The sequence below is a fragment of the Tubulanus polymorphus genome, chromosome 2 (assembly GCF_964204645.1).
Source record: "Tubulanus polymorphus chromosome 2, tnTubPoly1.2, whole genome shotgun sequence".
Classification (NCBI taxonomy): Eukaryota; Metazoa; Nemertea; class Palaeonemertea; order Tubulaniformes; family Tubulanidae; genus Tubulanus; species Tubulanus polymorphus.
Window position 1 is genome coordinate 25856564 of NC_134026.1, and position 18944 is coordinate 25875507.

Sequence of the window (18944 nt, forward strand, 5' to 3'; positions counted from 1 at the left end):
ACTACGACGGCTTATCCATCGGTCAATTCAACATCTACCGCGAATTTTACTACGACGGCTTATCCATCGGTCAATTCAACATCTACCACGAATTTTACTACAACGGCTTATCCATCGGCCAATTCAACATATACGATGAATTTCTCTACAACGGCTTATCCATCGGCCAATTCAACATCTACGATGAATTTCTCTACAACGGCTAACCCACTTGTTTCCAATTCATCATGTCCCGACTGGTTTGAAAAGCCGTTTGGGGTTTCGGGCGTTTGCTATTTCGTCAGCAATGACAGTAGAAGATTTGCCGATGCTCAGAAACAATGTCGAAATTACACATCAGGAGGACGTCTAGCTGAACCACGAACCACAAATGAAAGAAAAGCATTGATGAGACATATAAGATTCAATCATTTTCATAATGGCGGTATGTGTGATTACTAAAGTCGAATTAAGAATGTGATTTGTCATCATATTCAATGTTATATTCAAACATATTCTTAACATCGAGAAAATATTTTGTATCTACTTTCAGATTCGCTATTCATAGGTGCTATCAATCCTCGAGGTAGATTAGCAATATGGTCTAGCGACAGAAGTAAATTAGCGTACAAAGCACCGTGGAAATCTGGACAGCCGGACAATTCATATGAAACGTGTATTGCATTATCTAGCCATCATTCGAGACGAAGGTGGGAAGACCTCAGATGCACCGAAGCTCGCCATTACATTTGTGAAAAACGATATTGATTCAAACGATAAGTCGCAGAACATGAAATTTCTTCAAACTGTTATCAGTCCATTTGGTTGATAATAAAATGAGATTTTTAGAGACTCTTCAATTGTGGTTGTTTATTAATGAAAATCATTTTTAGTTAGGATCGGATGACCATATTTCAAATGAATTTCATGCGTTATGATAATATCAGCTGGCAATGTTTCGTTTCCTGCAAATGTGATACCTTTGAAATAAAACAATCTTTCTTTGCAAAGGAACAGAATATATATATATATATATATATATATATATATATATATATATATATATATATATATATATATATATATATATATATATATATATATATATATATATATATATATATATATATATATATATATATATATATATATATATATATATATATATATATATATATATATATATATATATATATATATATATATATATATATATATATATATATATATATATATATATATATATATATATATATATATATATATATATATATATATATATATATATATATAATATATAGCTATCAATCCTCGAGGTAGATATATGATAGCTACGGCTAAAATTTCGTCATGAACAATGTCCTATCATTTTCTGTAAGCTGTTTAGCAGACGGCCCATCATCTGCAATTCTTTGTAGTTCTTGAGTTACGTCATTCATTGCTGAGACAGGTGTATCAATACATGTAATTTCCACGGATCGATTGTCCCAGTCATTATAGTTTGAAATCAGAGAACTACAACTTCTTGACGTTTGTATTGTGGCAGGGCCGTTTCTACTGCTAATAAGCGTGTCCTGGGTTACCAGACTGGTCGAACGAAGTCTGTGTTTCCGTGAACGTAGGGAACAACACTGAGTACACAGTTGGAATTCAGTGGGCGCCTTTCCTGCAATCTCTCTAGTTCCCGATGAAAGAGATGCATTGGAAAACCTTTCGTCGTGGTTGGCTCTTATGGATTGTTGACTACGACGTTCGATTGAAGAACGGTTATCGCATAAGCTTGAGATAATTCTGGGAAATTTAGTTACGTTAACTGAACTTAGACAACAACAGCACAAAAGCCTTTTGAATTTTCGTCGATAGAAATCGAGCGATAGTGTGTAAACGATAAAGTTCAGACTATAATTTAGCATCTTAAACGAAGAGAACAATTTTGCCAACTTGAAAATGAACATGACATAATCTTCATCGGGTATTGTTGACTGTCCTGGTCGAGACATGATAAAGTACATCATCCATACGACGACATATGGTATCTCTAATACCACAAATAAAGATGAAACTATGAGCAAATTTACAATACACTTGTTTTCCATCGCTCGTCTTTGTTCGTTACAGGTTGCTGATCTGATTTTGACAGCTTTCTTAGATTTTATCACACCGATAGTTATTGCCAGATTCACTAAGCACAGTAGCACACAAGGCAGGAAGGTTGCCACGAAGAAGTCTATAAATGTGTACAAATATCCGTATTTCCATTTTGTTTTATCGTAGAAACACGTCGCAGTTACGTTGCGGTGCACTTGATGAATTTCGTATAAATGTAAATAAGGTAGTTTCATCAACATCGTAGAAACAACGAGGAAAATGATAATTCTGCGGCGTCGACCACACGAAATGAGTCTGGTCGATTTTAGCGGGAACCAAACGGCCACCAGTCGTTCAGCGGCGAATGTCACGATTATCCACGAACTGAGATGAAACGAAATGAACGATAGATACCGGCAAATTTTACACAACGCACCATTCTTGGCTAATATCTCAAAACTCCATTTGCCGCTGGATGCATCTTTCGCCCCTGATCGGAACCATTCAGTCAAGCCGTACAACGCTAAATTCATGGTATCAGAAACAGCGAGAGCTGACAAATATTGCACCGAAGCGCTGTCCTTTGATTTTCGAGTTTGTAGAAATATAAGAATGCTCATCCCATTGCCGAATATTCCGATGCATATCAACGGAATTGTAACGTATGCCCGAATAAATATGAACGTTTCTTCTATTGCCTTTTCCCACGGACGCTTGGTCCATCCTGAAGCCATTCGTCAAACTCAATGAACTTGAATATTTGTCTGCTCCTTTATCTATTCCTGCGGAAGACACAATAGAATGAATATATAATATTAGACGAATGGGGAGCAAACTGAATCTTACACGAACACTGAAAAAACAGTTAATAAATCCGTTGTAATTATCAATCTCAATAGTGCGCAGAACCCAAAATACGACAAACCGGATATAGCCTACATATTGAAAAAATGGGACATTCATTTTCGAGTTTCTTCACTCATGGAGTTTTCAAAGATTGTTAGATATGAAGATTTATATCTAATACATGAATGTACGCGTTAAAGCTTCGATTAGAATTCTAACGTTATTACCCGCGTGTAAATATTGTCAGAACCATAAATTCTTCATAAACTGTCTTTTATTTATCAATAGGTTATTTTTTGCTGCGTTTTATGGTCTATATGACTTAATCAAAGCTCCTTTTAAACACAGTTATAAGTGTAATCACGATTACTCATAAAGATAAGGCACTCATTTATCAGACTTACATGGGAAATGATTGTGGGTGTAGTAATATAAAACAGTTGAAACGTCGCGGTGAATGGCTATTTTGGACATGTTTAGCTACGGGAATTTATTTTTTGTTGAAGGCCCGATGAGCTTCTATAACTGCCTTAACCCATCTTCATCCATCAAGGGATTCGAACTCACTAAGCTAAAGCCATTCCCCGAACTGGTGGAGGAAGCGAGTTCGGGGAGCGATACCGGACCCCTGGCAAGCGAGGATGGCCTAAACCCAGATTCAGAGGTTCACTTCTTATATACTCTACATCAATGTAACATGCGGTAAAAATGGAATAGATTGCGACAACTTAATTGCGCACATTAAAAGTGTATTATATTTGCTCAACCATCTACGCTGACTGAAAGATATTCCCCTTTTAAAAGCAAATCTCAAATATCCCCCCGTCAGAGACCCTTCTTTTTATATTGCCGGTACATGATTTGCGCATTGATCGCAGTCTGGGTAATGTAAACACACGGTACATCAAGATTAACTGCTTATCACGATCGCCGGACTCAATCATTTTCTTCCGTGGTCTTGCTTCAATATGATGCTGAGATATCAACGCAAACTACCAATCTGTGTTTCACACCCATTAACAGTGACACTGATTGTTACCAATTGACGTTTGCTTTTCTAACAATTATCTTGATTTCCAAGAATTTTGTGATACCTATAGTTCTTACGGCAAGCAAAGTTACTTATCAGGGATTAACATATACATACGTATGTAACAACATTCTATGCTTACCTTATCGCAATCATCATTTTTCAATTTTGAGGCATGTTCAAATAGTCCCATGTTTATCTCGTTTCGTCATTTCCACATTTTTTTGCGTTGTGAATAAATCCACGTTTCTGTCTCTTGGACCAATTACAAATTTTGCTTTGCAACGACGTTGAAAAATGTCCATGGGAAATTGACTGCTGTTCCCAATATATAAGGCTAGATTAGATTAAGTAGCTACTGTATCTAATCGGTCTGTGGATGGTAGTTGAGAATGTCGATCATTTTCACAATCTTAAAAGTTTGTGTTTGATCAGCACGATTTTTTCTAATCTCTTTATACTAACAAACGATATTTGTGGAATTGCGTTGCACCTCATCTCGGTTGAGTTGACCATCACTTTTAGAATCACAGCCTCGGATCAGTATATCGGCGATAACTCGTAATGATATTTCATATATATTCCGCATAAACCGTATATGAATTTATCAGTTCACTGGGTTAAGTTATATTTCTAAAATCGTGCTCTGCAGGAATCATTAGGATTGCGAAATAATTGAAAAAATTCCACTTTAACTTGGATGTATCAGTGAATCGATCCTCGGATTTTCCTGAAGCCTCCGAAAGTGTGCTCATAAATTATGAATTATTAGCCGCAAGTTTCTTGAATATTCTCGCATTAAATACATTCTTGTCGTCATTGAATATTCAGCGGTAATCGTTCTACACGACCGAGGAAGTAATAACTGACATCGATGTATACCCTTCATCACAACTGGCTACAAGTAATAACCATCCGTGACGTCAGTGGACAACTTTGTGCAGGAAAACAACCATTAGCTTATTGCGCCGCAACCAGTCTACGGTACGACATTGATATCGTATATACGTATGTTATAAATGTCTACAGTGTCCATAGAATAAACAACCAATTAGTTGATATTTCAATTAGTAGTTATTTGTTAAGATAATTTGATTTCAAAGAGAAAATTACAAATCAGATGGATTTTGTGTCTTTCCCTGTAGTACAGTGATGGTTTCTGACAAGATAATCGCATTCGTTCGCCGTCTTCTAAGGATGAAATTAATCCATCTGTTGGATGGAAGCTGGTATGCCACAGTAGCGTCATGTTACCTACGTGTTCACAGAGGTAAACGTAGACAAATGAGTGATAAAGTAATTAATCAGTTGACAATGTACGTGATATTTCATCTCCTCGCTGCGGGTATAGAAACAAATCGAGCCTTGTTTGATTCTGTTTCCCCACACTTTTACAATTCTAGATTATTGTTTGCATTCGTTGGGAATTTCCAAGTTTACTCAGGAAATGTCGACCAGGAAATGTCGACCAGAACATTAAACATTGCTTTCAAGTTCTTTATTGAATAAGCAGAAATAACGTGGTCAATGTCGCTTATTAGAGAAACTTTCGGCCATCTATTTGTCTCCTGAAAATGACCCTATTATTGATTCTGTAAAGTTCGACTTATGACTATTCATTTTGATCCATTTTCTAGTGATGACGGTTACCGATGTGGTTTGTGTTCCAAGGTTAATTTGTTGACCATCGCCGAATTCAGTTCTACTTTTAGAATTTCAATTGAAATTCAAAATAAGACGAATAAGAGAAAGAAATGACACCATTATTTTGTAGCATTATTTTCGTTGGAATAATTTAATCTGAAATGAATGATTTTGGTAAGCTCTGTCGATAATCCAGAATCAAAGAGATACAATATCTATATATATATATATATATATATATATATATATATATATATATATATATATATATATATATATATATATATATATATATATATATATATATATATATATATATATATATATATATATATATATATATATATATATATATATATATATATATATATATATATATATATATATATATATATATATATATATATATATATATATATATATATATATATATATATATATATATATATATATATATATATATATATATGTAGAATCATATGGTATATGATGTTATGCTAAATCACGGGTTGCTTCTGTTACATGTGTCACACGACCTGGCGCAATTAACGTGCATCCATTCCCTGTCTTTGTTACATCTACCTGCCAGTGCCCACCTTTCGCATCTTTCGTTGTTAGCTTTATTAGGACACTGACCCAATACGCGAGCTGGAAAAAAATGTATGAAACAAAGTATATAGTATGTTCGGAGATATGATAACGTCAGGTAATTCTTCAGGAATTTATCGCAATGGCCCGAATCAGTCACACAGAATAACAACCCTTACTGTCACACATGTTACAGGAACCGGCACAGTCCAGCCTCATAGCCTCAGGATTTGCTTTGCAGCTACCGTATCTCGCCCACTCGTCACATTGATCATCGGCCAAATTGTTCGGACAAAAACCTAAAGATATTGCGTGGCTCTTATTGGTGATAATCACACGATCTATGATGTATGAATTTTCAATTACGTAAATAGAGGGTAGTTTAGTTTGCTTACCTCGCGGAGGTAGTGTTGGCTTGGCGTAGTGCTTAGCAGATGGATCCTTCAATGCTGAATGAAAAATAATAGAGGTTACTTATGTATGGGGATTAAGAAAGGTTTTGTGTATATCAGAGGATCATGAGGATATCAGAGGATCACCTTTTGTATATCCATAGGAGTTCTATGGTATATCAGAGGATCATGGACGTATAAACTAGTTTATACGTCCATGCATAAATTGAATAGCACACGTAGGGGACACGTAGCATGTAAGGGAAAATCAGAGATCGAATAGGTCAGATAGTTTTCCAGGAAAATTTTCTGTTTGAAATCTCCTACTCTCTTTATTTGTGTTCCAATAACATTTCGATAAGCACGACTGTCATAATCAATGCTTTTGATTTAACTCTATTAATAATTCTGGCCTCGTTGTATTTTCAAATAAACTGGGTATATGTGTCAGAAAAAATAGCTATGTGTCTTACCCAGTTTCATGTGGTGCTTAACACTTGTCTTAAATCCGTTAGAGTTTACCATACCAGGATCATCAGGAATCAGACTGCCTGCAAAATCGAAAGAAAACGATATCATATTTCAATTTCATTGTGCCGTCATCTCGAATCTGATTCAAATTACGTACCACAAAAACCGCACGTTTTTCTGCATTTGCTCAAAGTCGTCAATATAGCAGCAGTGTTTGCGTCGTATTCACAGTATCCCAATTTTACAAAAGCGGCGCACTCTGGTCTGATATCAACACATTTTTCTAAGGGAAAATATCGTATTCAATACTTTATACGATATGCTAAGCGGCGATTAGATCATTGAAATTGGTGTTTAGAATTTTCGTTTTTTAATGATTTTATTCACTTAGATATATTCGCTTAATTGATAAACCACAAATCAATTCACTTGATATTCAATACTACCTTCGCACAAAGCACCTTCCCATTCATCTGGACACTTGCATTTGCAGTTTTCCTCATCTAAAACGCCTCCGTTCTTGCACTCTTTAATAGTGCATTCTTTATGGGAAAAAAGTTTGAAAGATATTCATCATGAGATATAAATTTGATTTGAATGTTTATTCCTGACAACTAACGGCAACTTACCACATTTAGATTCACTGTTGTCACATGCTCTTTTGGAAGCTGAATAAAGGGAAAAGCAATTCATTGAATTTCATTCGAAATCTTTTTTGAAAGATATGAGCCATATGATCTACTCTTACGAATGCTTACCGCATAGAGCACCATCCATACAAAAGGCGTAGTTAGCCGGGCATTTGGAACAAGGCTTTCCTTTCAAATATGGTTGTGGATCTTTGCCCGTCCAAGGAGAATTTGCACTAGATAATGGTTATCATCAAAATTCAAATACATTGCACAGCGAATGGTTTTCCGTGTGAATTTCGAACAATTCACTTACCCGGTAGCATAATTGCAGTAAAGTTTGGTATACTTGTACTGGCCTTTGCAGTCATTGTAACCGCAGCCGACTAAATGGGATTCAGCCCATGCAACCTGGGTATAGTGACCGCATGGCAAACGGGAACAATGATTCGAATAGTAGTGATAATGCTTAACTTCTCCGTACCAGCTGAACAGCACACCTCTGCAAGCAGAAAACGGTATTCGCTAAGGGTGAACCACTAGCATTAAACAACAAAATCTCAATATGACAATACAATTGTGATGGCAATACAATTTTCACTCGAGAGAAAAAAATACTACAAAAATGAGTATTTGGCTAGGTTTGGATTCTTTCTTGAATTTCACACATTTCTTTGAATATCTTGATCGCGAATTATCGGAAGTGACATATATTACTGATATATACGTAGTACTAACGGGCGTTTTTCTAGCCTTCTCACAAATCGCCCAGTCAGCGTGGTCGAATTAGGAAGCCTATTGCCTCTGAGACCTCCGGTCGGCGATCGAGCGTTGCACGCATCTCACAAACATCACAGGTTTAAGTCTTTCTTTCAATCAGTTTTTGATTCAAATATGATTGAAGTATATTGTACCGAATAATATGGTCGATAACTGTAGTATCTTTTATTTATTCACACCAGGCTCTTGGTTAACTTTATTTATCAGCTGTTTGCTCATTAGACGCAACACCCGCATGACGTCACGATTTAACAGTAAAATAGTGAAAAAGAAACATTCACCATTTGAAAAGGACTGGGCAGAAAAAGGAAACGGTATTAGCTTACCTGTCAATCGTGTTGCCACCGAAGTAATTTTGTCCGACAGTTGGGTAGTTACCAAATCGACGATCTTCTGGTTCATTGTGCATATGTGAGGAACAGCTATCTGCCCAATCCTGGGCTTGTTCCATCAGGCGATCATCCCACTCCTATACGCAAAAATTCATAACATTATCTATGACTTATCCAAAATCGGATTATCGGGATTATTCGACATCGTTGTTTCACTAGTTAGAAAGGTAAAATCTTTCCTGTCATGAATTACTAGATGCACAACCAGAACCTTCATACATTACGTAGACAACAACATCATTATTGACTCAAATGATAATCAAAACGAATTGAAAACTGAACGCACATCGGACACATCAGTACTTTTTTTGAGATTACATTATAGTTTACTTACCAAAGCTAACATGTTAGCAGCGCTGGGCTGTCCATGCGTTTTTCCAACAGCAATCCTAGCTCGAAGCAGATTTTGAATGTCGAGAAGTCTTTGCTTTTCTTCATTCGTTAAACCTCTAGTCAGTTTCTGGCCTCTAATAACTTCTATTGCAAAGAGCAGTAAAACTACGAGCACGACTTTCATCGTTACTGAATTGGTCGACATTCGAGGAAAAAATGATAAAAGAACCACGAACAACTCGGTTATATTTATACGGAACGTCGTCCAGGTCATTTGATGTCCGAGAGAGAATAAAAGAGGTCACAGAGTTAGCAATTATGGCAATTATGTTCTTTTTATCGGCCCCTGATTAGTGATAACATCATTCTTTGTGAGTCTTTTATTCAGCAGAATTATGGCCATAAATGATAATTCCCATTTAGATGGACTTCAACTCATCTCTGGTGACATATAAACATAATTTCCAAAAACGCTTATGGGACATCGATAACACTAACTAACCGTTCAGAAAGATAACGAAACATACATTATATGCACTGGAAAATTGTATATATAAGGAATAAATAAGTACACGTCATTTATTTACACGTGATATTGGCAAAACAAAATAAATGTTTATAACTATGCAACTAAGTAAAAATGTAAATAACATGCAATAAAATTGGTAATAGATGACAACCTTTCGTTGTAAATGTGTATCATAAAACAATCTGTACATGTATATATAACGAGTTTGACATGCGTTCATCTAGTTCATTTCCAAATCAAATTCATCGACAGTGTAGTAGCTAAGCTAAATGTCGAATATTTCAAATTCAGCTTAAGGTCGATTGTATGAAATACCCACCGAGTAATAAGGGCCATTAATAAAAAAATACCGGTATTGGATTCAAAATATCCGAAATCTTAAACGAATTCTATCTGTAAATTCACTTTGCCAAAAAAATCAAAGCGAAATTGATAATTTCTTCAGCTATGCCGATCAAAATCCCCGATTGTGGTACAGCGAGACGATATATTGAAATCCTTCTACTCATAGCGTTTAATGTGTCGTACGTAAGTACCCCGTCACATCATCCATTTCATTCGACGATCAAAACACTTTTATTTCTTTACTGAATTTCTTTTTTTTTTAGTCGGCAGTGTTGTACAATCTAGGGGTAATTGTGTACGATATTCAGGCCCAAAACAACAGGACAATTAACGAATCGACATACCTGTATATCTCACAAGGACTCGGCTGCCTGTTGGCCGATATTTTCATCTTACTGGGGTTGTTGATCGTCAAAGCAAATCACTTATTAATATTTTCGATGATACCACCGGGAATTTTCTGGATGATTGTCGGATTTAGTGATAATTTCATACTAACAAATGTTTGTGTTTTCTTGGCAGCGTTTTTCGCGGAAGCATCGCACACGGGTATGTAGAAAATCACTTAATTCTAATATTAATTATAACAATATTAGCGTAATATTTCCTTCTGAACATATTTCTTTTTGTAGTTGCTTTGGTTTATTGTTCAGAGATTTGGGGTAAAATGAGTTCGATCATCTTTAATATAGTTTTGACTGGAGTTTCGATTGGCAATGTCTTATCGCCTCTGCTATACACGCCATTTCTATCGGAAAGTGCCGTTAAATACAGTCAGTTGACGAAGTCTAAAAGAATAGGTTGTTACGAATACAGTGAGCATGGGCAGCATGATGAGCACACGGGCAATGGATCGTTCATCGTACCGGAAATTAAGATATACATACCAATATGCATTAACTCTGCAATGTTCATCGCGGCTGCCATTTTGTTTTGCGTTTGTCATATTGGAAATCAGCAAAGGTTACCGTACGAGGAGTTGGATGAACATTCGAAACATAGCACGGTATCGGATAAAATTGGAATATGTTTAGGATTTGTATTAACAGTTTGTATTGGTGGTATAGTAACTGTAATCGGTAATCTAACGACTCAGTTCGTGGTGGAATGTTACGACCGTACTACAACTGTCGATGCTGCAAACCTGCTAAGTTTTTATCAGTCCATGGTACTGATTGACAGAATTATCATCGCAATATTTTTGTCATATACAGGAACCGCCAAACCTTTCTATGTACATTTACTAATAGGACTAACGGGTGCGTTATTGCTTACTTTTACTGTTGGAAACATGACGGCTCTATGGGTATCTTTCATAAGTATGGGTATTGCCATGGGAACTTTGTACCCATTGTCGGTGGGTTGGTTGAAAGAACGATTTTCACCAAGTCAGATACAATTTACAGTAATCCTACTCGGCACTAGCACCGGACAGGCACTTTTTGCTACGTCGGCTTCTTCGATCATCAACCACACGACCGTCTTCAATTATAGCACAATTCTTACATCACTATTCGTAGGATGTCTCATAGCGGTCATTCCTACAGAGTGTATACGATTGTTTCTAACGAAATAAAGCCTTATACGTACAACTCGGAAGACAATGAATAGTTTACATTCTAATTTCAAATATATTATGACTATGTTGTCCAAAAATACTAGAAAATATACATTTCATTGAAAGAATTCGTTGTTAATTACTTTTGATAAGGTGGATGTTTACTTCAACAATTTCACTTTCTATTATATATTACACGCTATCATCTTGAATCGAATCGCTTTTCCATGTTTGATCATATATCTGTGATTACCTAAAAGTTGACAAAAGCAAGATATAACATATCGCACTAAAGCTTTCCTGTATAGCCCAAAAATATCCTCCACATTGTCATGTGCATAACTAGTGCATAACTAATCTACATCTTAATGTGCAACAATTCAATTCATACCACCAATTAAAGAGCAGTTCCCGATCGAACAGCGACCGAAATATCAGGTGAAATTGATAGTGTTTGCTATATATTCGTGCAAATAATTAGTAATGTTGAATTTAATAAGCATCGCCGACCATAATAAGGTAAAACAAAGCCATTGCAAAAGCAATTCGCTGAACATCAAATACTAAATGGTAAACGTGATTGTCCGTCTAAAGCTGGTCTACTGAATTCCAATAAAATGAGTTATAGGAGGAGCGTGAACCATTAATTCGTTGTATCGTTTGACGAATATTGAGAGTCTGTTGATGTAACTATCCTGCTGGTACGGCAAACCATTCTTTCGACAGAATTCCGAAACGAGTGGCTTAACTTTTAAGCAAAGACTGTCCGAAAGATTTGGGAAAAGGTGATGCTCGACGTGACAATCGACAAGCGATGGCCCTAAACATACATTCAGTAATGGGTTTGTATATACATTCAAACATCCTGTAGCCATTTGATAAAGTCGCTTAGGACGATGTGCCTTGTCATACATTGGAAGTCCTATGTGTTGGAAAATGTTCATATGAATGTACGGTATCATGAAGATAGAACGACTGGCAAAAAGAATGACGAAGGCTCCCAGCCAACTGTATCCAGAGAAATACACGTACAACCAGGCGTTTATCACAATTCCTGCCGACGCGCTGGGGATGAATTTCAAAAGTGAGAACCACATTCTTTCCTGGATGAGCATCGATATTGAAAACAGTGGCGTCGCTACAGGCAAAAACAATGGTGCCACGAACATGTACAAATAACATGGCAGAATAGGAATCTTCCAGGCGCTCGAGTCCCCTAAACCAATGATGTTCGTGTGTGGATGATGGATTTTCACGTGCATGACGTAGACCAAGTCATCGGAAAATGCACCGCACAATTCAGTGGAGATCCAAAGCCATAATTTACCCCAGGTTCGGGAATCACAGAGGCTGTAGTGCGTGGCGAGGTGTCCCATACGTTGCGTTATTATTATTGAGATTAGTCCCATCAAAACCATACCCGAAAACAGAGAGAGAGGATTCGTGCTAGATACTAGATAGAAACCCATAGGTAACACCAGGAAACAGCAAAGCAACGTGATCCACTCCATTCCATATTTTTCAAACCAAGTTGCTTGAGCGACTATTTCTGAGACTTGACGGTTGATTTTAGAAAAACTGGGTAAGTCTTTGAGATTGACTCGTACCTCCATGGGCTCGCGGGATGAGCATTCTGAATTGCGTTTAGTTTGTTCCATTTCTAAAAAGATATGAAATATGCATATGTAAAGTAACATAGAAAGTAGAGCATTAACGTTAAATATCTTGCCAGCGAGAAAAATATATAATGTCATTGGACATCTTTTGGTAACATATTCCGATAATCAGAATGTCATGCTATGCACCAGTTCATTGTTCAACTGTTGAACGTTGAACATTTAAGATTACATTATGAACTAAAACTTCAAGGCAGGATCTTCATATTATTAGTTAGAAATGATCAATGAGATGATTTTCATACAACTGGAGATGTATTTTAGGGGCAATAAAGCCAAATCCATCCAGGGCAGCTGTTGTACGTATGCATATATACATAATGCTATAAAATACGTAATTCGTCAATATTTACATGATAGATGCTATGATATCACATGCCTTGACAAGGCTGTGAGGACTTCTATTTTCTCGTCAACGTCTCACACTTTTTCTGCAATTTACCTACCTTGATGTTCTACGTCATTTACCTGCTTATTTGTCTCTTGGTCTACCCTCAAGAGAGTTGTCCTGGTAGGATATTTGAATGAAAAATTTGTTCGTATCTGCGTCGAAATCTGCTTGTATTGTAAACATACACTGCACAGTGCAGGCAGTACTGTGACGAGTTCTGCAGTGTATATTGGAATAATAATTCAATGCCTTGCCTACAGCAATTTCTAATCGACCAAACCGTTATATCTGTTATAACCGTCAGATGGCTTATTGGTAGGGAAAATCTGTGACGCAACGGTATTTACGTCGTTGTAAAACGTTGTGACAGCTGCATGACTCACTAGAATGTGACAACCAATTTTTTCCGCAAAATCACCCCGTCATTGATTCAAGAACAAAACAACCGATGAATGATCAGCAGAAACTATTTCGTCTAGCCATCTAATACGCCAGTACCATACCCATGAATAAATACCACGATTGTTCCCATTCCAGTCTTACTCCTACTCCTGTAGATTTACGCCAAAACAAACAGTCAGAGAAATAGCAAACGGTACCGCAACAAAATTATCTCATTGTGCAGTAATTTTACTCCACGTAAACCCAGTCAATGGAAATTACACCACACTATTTCTTTTGAGCGATTTTTTGGTATTTGCGCAGGATGATATCAAAAGACCAACAAGACACCAAAAGACAGATATACATTTCAATACCGGTATGGAGATATTGTTATGGTTACCTCTCTTAAGGGTTATATGGATACGTTTAATTCGGTGATAGAAAAATGGATAAATCTACGGATCGTTAATGACTCGAATAACCAACCGTTGATCGATGAATAAAAGATTCAAGTCTAAATTTAGAGGAATGTATTTATTTTGGTTCCAGTTTACGCAATATCGATCTTATTTTCGGTTTATCTCACCCTGAAGTATACTTAGAATCGAAATATATATAGCTTAAAACTGATGGAACCGTCCTATTTTGGACCTGTATCTTGTAATTGATGAATAATACACTTGCCCTTGTTTCAGATGTAATTAGCAGTATGAATAATATATCTCCCGCCACACGCAATGGGACTTAGCAAACCGAAAATCAGGCTTATAGGTTTGGAAATGAGACATTTTATGTTTGTGTAGGGCTAAATATATATTTTCGCATGAAAAATGAATCGTTATCAAATATGAATCTATCAATTACAATCGAATTTTGTTTTTCTCGTACAAAGAACATTATCATGGTGTTACGAAAGCTACCGCACTGTAGAAATTAATAGCCACTTAACTGTCGTCTGCATAATACTGCGACATAGCACCAGTAAAAAGTTCATCCTCAATCAATCAACCCATAAACCGTATCCACGGTAGCGAGGAGAATGGTTTTATGACGACTTCTTACACTTGTCCCCGACCACAGACGCTATTGATATTCTGCGATAAATTTTCTATAGTCTCTGAGGTGATAGGAATTTCATATTTTCATATTTCACATAGCTTTATAAGATGCGCGTGATGGTCTATCATATCATCAGCTACACATGGCCTATTTCTTGGCCTACCCTCCAGACAGTCATCCGGGTATTCAACTCATGATTTTGTTCCTTTTATCGCATGGAAAACTTATGGTGAAGAAATGAAGTTATCATCCTCTCATCACAACATTTTATCGCGTTATCTAGATAATCACCGCAGATGCTTGGAATTCATCTGAATTGAATCTTATTTAATTAGTAAGTATTTCAGGAGACTAAAACTATTTCGGATTAAACTAATTCCCAGGTACTGACGTCATGCATCGTTCAGTTTACTATCCACAGCATTGAATTACAAGACGACTGGGATACCAAGAGCGCCGATCGTGCATAATACGCCTCGATACCGGACCTTCATCAATATTTCAGAATTAGATTGATTGAATAAGAAAGGATTGGTCAACTATTCACTGAAATTAGTATTGAATGAGCAATATATTGATGAATTACGGATATAAATTGATGTATGTTCGCGTGATAGAGAGGAATATCATTCGTGTCGGAACCAATCTCCTTTTTGATTCCATTTATACATCACAGACGGGTATTCCCGAATAAAGCAAACAGCAACGATTCAGCGATTTGTATATCGCCTAGGTCTCCACCCACATTCTATTTCTGTTTGAATTTAAAATAAACAACCTTTTGAAATTGGCGAAGATGTTTAATGGAAATAAATGTGAAAATTAAGGGTGTTAAGATCAAAATGAAAATAAATGTCACAAGAGGACTATTATAGTATAGTGTACTTCTATCGCACATGCTAAAAAGCTGATACTTAACGTATATTCTCATGAAAATACTCGGCAATAGTTTTGACGGCCAGTCAGACACTCTGGAACGTTGTTAGCGGGTATGCATTTTTGACGATAATGATTTTAAGTATTCATGGTGAGTTTTATTATCCAAAAGTAGTCGTTCTTACGGGTACCGCAGAGCCATTTCACCTGACAAAGCACTATCACCCGCCGCGGGCAAAAAGAGATGTCGTGCAGGAATTTCATTTAACAATTCAAACCAATTAAACAATATTTCAACAGAAAATTATTAGCAAAACACTTTCTATTTCAACGGTGAATATGGGATCCTGAAATGAACGCCTCGACGTCAAGGTTGCCACAGTTACACAGACACACAGTCGTTATTCTAATACTGAAACCACGGACGATTTTATACTGAATATCATAACAGTAAATGTTATTTTGTTTGTAACGGTTCCATTCGATCGAGTTCCCGTGTCGAAATGCACGTAACCCATTCGATGCAAAAACGTGTAGACACAGAAAAACTAATTTAACGAGGTACTCCATAGTCCTTGAACCAACTCCAACAGATTCGGGCACATGGGAGTGTTCACGCCCATGTCTGGTGGCTTAAATGTCATTTATTGTACACGAATTTTAGAAATCCTTAACCCATTTAATGCGTACAATTTTCGAATCAGGAAAAAGACGTTATATAATAAGAATTTTCATATTAGGCCAAGGCAACACATTTTTATCAAATTTTGATGCTGTCATTCAAATGTAATTCACAAAATACAATATAAGCTGGATGGGGCACCTTAACCCAAAATTTTTCGATGTTATGTGGTTTGAAAGCGGTGATTAGTTATGAAACCAGTGACGTATACTATCCAATCAGATCACATCGCTTAGATTCATTGATGAAATATACTACTCGCTACTCACATCCAGCATGTTATTCACTGGCGGTTATCCACTAGGATTCTAACTGAAAACATAGTCATTTGGTTGATCCGTGTAATCTTGATATTACACCGATTTCAACTGACAAAGTAAAGGTAAGTTGGAAATGGGAATGTTTTCTTTATAAAACATAGGGCCTATTCTATTTCTGAAATTGATCCTATCATCAGATTTCGAAGTTCGATTTCTTTTTCTAATGAATGGTCACGATATCTCGAGCACGAAGAATGAAAAAAGGTTATGCTTGAATTAACAGATTAGTTTTATATATTATTTCTACACCAAAACAATCTATAAGGTGAACAAATAACTGAAAAGTAAGATCGAATTATTTCCCAATTCCCCAGTAGGAATACATTTGCTTCAATGTCTAATTTGTAATGGAATAGGTTAATCAATGAATAGTTCAATAGGTCATATTGGACATATTTCATATTACCGGTTGCCGTGTTCCTGAGCAACATTCTTTATGTAAAAAAGCAATCCAATACTCGTATAAATGAACGAATGCGATTTCTGGAAATGTTTCGGAATAGAGAATAAAACATCTGAAAATTAGTTCAAATTCGCTTTTACTTCTAGAAATAATCAATGGTAACATTAACAAAAGGTATCCAGGGAGGGGACCTCTCGGCAATTAATGAATCATCGGAATTATCTATCATTATCTGATGACAATATTTAAATCATTACCAAGTCTGGTATCAACATTCAGGTATGAACGGTTTCGTGCATTGCAGACTGATTCGTGTGCTGTTTCAACCTCCCTATAGATTTCTCTGTAGATGCGGCACAATGCATGTCTCAATTACTCTGTCTCCGGCCATACAATATTTATCAATATCATAATCGAAACCAAAGATGGCTTATCCGTAAAGTACCGCGACTAGCATATTATACACTGGCCATATACATGCGTCCTAGTATAAACGTTCTTATGATCGAACCTAGGTTCATGTGTGCATAAAAAATTAAATTCCCAGGAAAGTAAAATGTTTGAAAACCCGCTCAATCCAGCACCTTATATCGATTCGATTCTGTGAGGTTTATTGTCGGTCTAATTGAGAAGTCATGTCGATCTAACAAAAACGTGTGTCAATGAAAAAGCACCTGGAATCAATCAAGAATCAATTGCTCAGGAAACCGATAGCAAAACGTATTTTATTCATACGTTACACAGTCACCAACGGTTTACTTAAGTTACCAGCATCATGACCATGGGTAAAGAATTATCATTTCTTTCATTAAACTGCGATTTATTTACATGTTAGTTCCACAAAAGAAAAGCAGTAATTCAAACCTCATAGTGAGGTACTTTCATTAAACTACGATTTATTAGTTTAAAACAGTAATTCAAACCTCATTCGATGGTGAGGTAACTCAAAACCGAATTATTAGAAGTTATCAAATCAAAGTCTCGCACTGAAACTTGCTTTATTCGAGGCGTTCAAAAACCTCTAGCTACATTTGTTGCGTTCAGTTCATCCTTACCGCATATCATTCGGATTGTCTTCATACCTGCAGTGATAACTACAGAAAATAAACTGATGGTGAGAAGGAACTACACATATTTCGATATTGGCATAATAAAATAAATATCACATTTGACGTCATCAGCCAATCAGACGAAAATAGATGTATAGGATGATAACGGGGCAGAGGTTGCATTTAACGTGGTCTGATAGTCAATTTATTAATAAACATTATCGTACATACCGTCAATTCGTATTAGAAGTAATAAGTTCTCGCCAGTCTACAAAAACCTGGAGTTTAAAATCTGACTTCTTCAACCATTGTCTGGCACCATTCATTATATATACATATGTTTATTAATACGATGTATACATAACTTCTACATATACAGAGTAATAAGAAATAAACACAACTTTTTATGGTCGTTGTTTTATTTATTTATTTACATATTTAGATATTAGTTTTATTTGGTGATATTAGTTTTATTTGGTAGCGCATATGCATGTATATCA

The 18944-nt window shown here is 36.2% G+C and overlaps 3 protein-coding genes and 1 long non-coding RNA gene across 4 annotated transcripts; all 4 read right to left on the minus strand.

Moving 5' to 3' along the window:
* Positions 1–1294: 1294 nt before the first annotated feature.
* Positions 1295–4153, minus strand: LOC141900414 (uncharacterized). Its single transcript, XM_074787304.1, has 2 exons — positions 4086–4153; positions 1295–2849 (listed from the first exon to the last, which is right to left on the minus strand). The coding sequence occupies exon 2, from the start codon at positions 2799–2801 to the stop codon at positions 1317–1319; it is 1485 nt and encodes a 494-aa protein (XP_074643405.1). The 5' UTR covers positions 2802–2849; positions 4086–4153; the 3' UTR covers positions 1295–1316.
* Positions 4154–6073: 1920 nt separating this feature from the next.
* On the minus strand, positions 6074–9369 carry LOC141900368 (cysteine-rich venom protein-like). Its single transcript, XM_074787235.1, has 11 exons — positions 9174–9369; positions 8774–8916; positions 7984–8169; positions 7797–7903; positions 7668–7706; positions 7485–7580; positions 7196–7321; positions 7041–7118; positions 6571–6624; positions 6355–6474; positions 6074–6235 (listed from the first exon to the last, which is right to left on the minus strand). Exons 1-11 carry the CDS (start codon positions 9354–9356, stop codon positions 6090–6092), a joined length of 1278 nt encoding a protein of 425 aa, XP_074643336.1. The 5' UTR covers positions 9357–9369; the 3' UTR covers positions 6074–6089.
* A 2323-nt stretch (positions 9370–11692) lies between these two features.
* LOC141899949 (uncharacterized) lies at positions 11693–13948 on the minus strand. The gene is made up of 3 exons (XR_012618650.1): positions 13749–13948; positions 13212–13264; positions 11693–11857 (listed from the first exon to the last, which is right to left on the minus strand). It is a non-coding gene; the product is annotated as an uncharacterized LOC141899949 (long non-coding RNA).
* LOC141899948 (fatty acid desaturase 6-like) lies at positions 11853–13190 on the minus strand. Its single transcript, XM_074786589.1, has one exon. It carries the CDS (start codon positions 13113–13115, stop codon positions 12204–12206), a length of 912 nt encoding a protein of 303 aa, XP_074642690.1. The 5' UTR covers positions 13116–13190; the 3' UTR covers positions 11853–12203.
* Positions 13949–18944: the final 4996 nt, after the last annotated feature.

Coding starts and splice junctions, on each gene's coding strand:
- LOC141900368 (XM_074787235.1), bottom strand. CDS start 9,356: ATGAAAGTCGTGCTCGTAGTTTTACTGCTCTTTGCAATAGAAGTTATT. Junction 7,904..7,983: donor TACTGCAATTATGCTACCGG/GTAAGTGAATTG, acceptor ACCATTATCTAG/TGCAAATTCTCCTTGGACGG. Junction 7,581..7,667: donor CAACAGTGAATCTAAATGTG/GTAAGTTGCCGT, acceptor TTTCCCATAAAG/AATGCACTATTAAAGAGTGC.
- LOC141900414 (XM_074787304.1), bottom strand. CDS start 2,801: ATGGCTTCAGGATGGACCAAGCGTCCGTGGGAAAAGGCAATAGAAGAA.
- LOC141899948 (XM_074786589.1), bottom strand. CDS start 13,115: ATGGAGTGGATCACGTTGCTTTGCTGTTTCCTGGTGTTACCTATGGGT.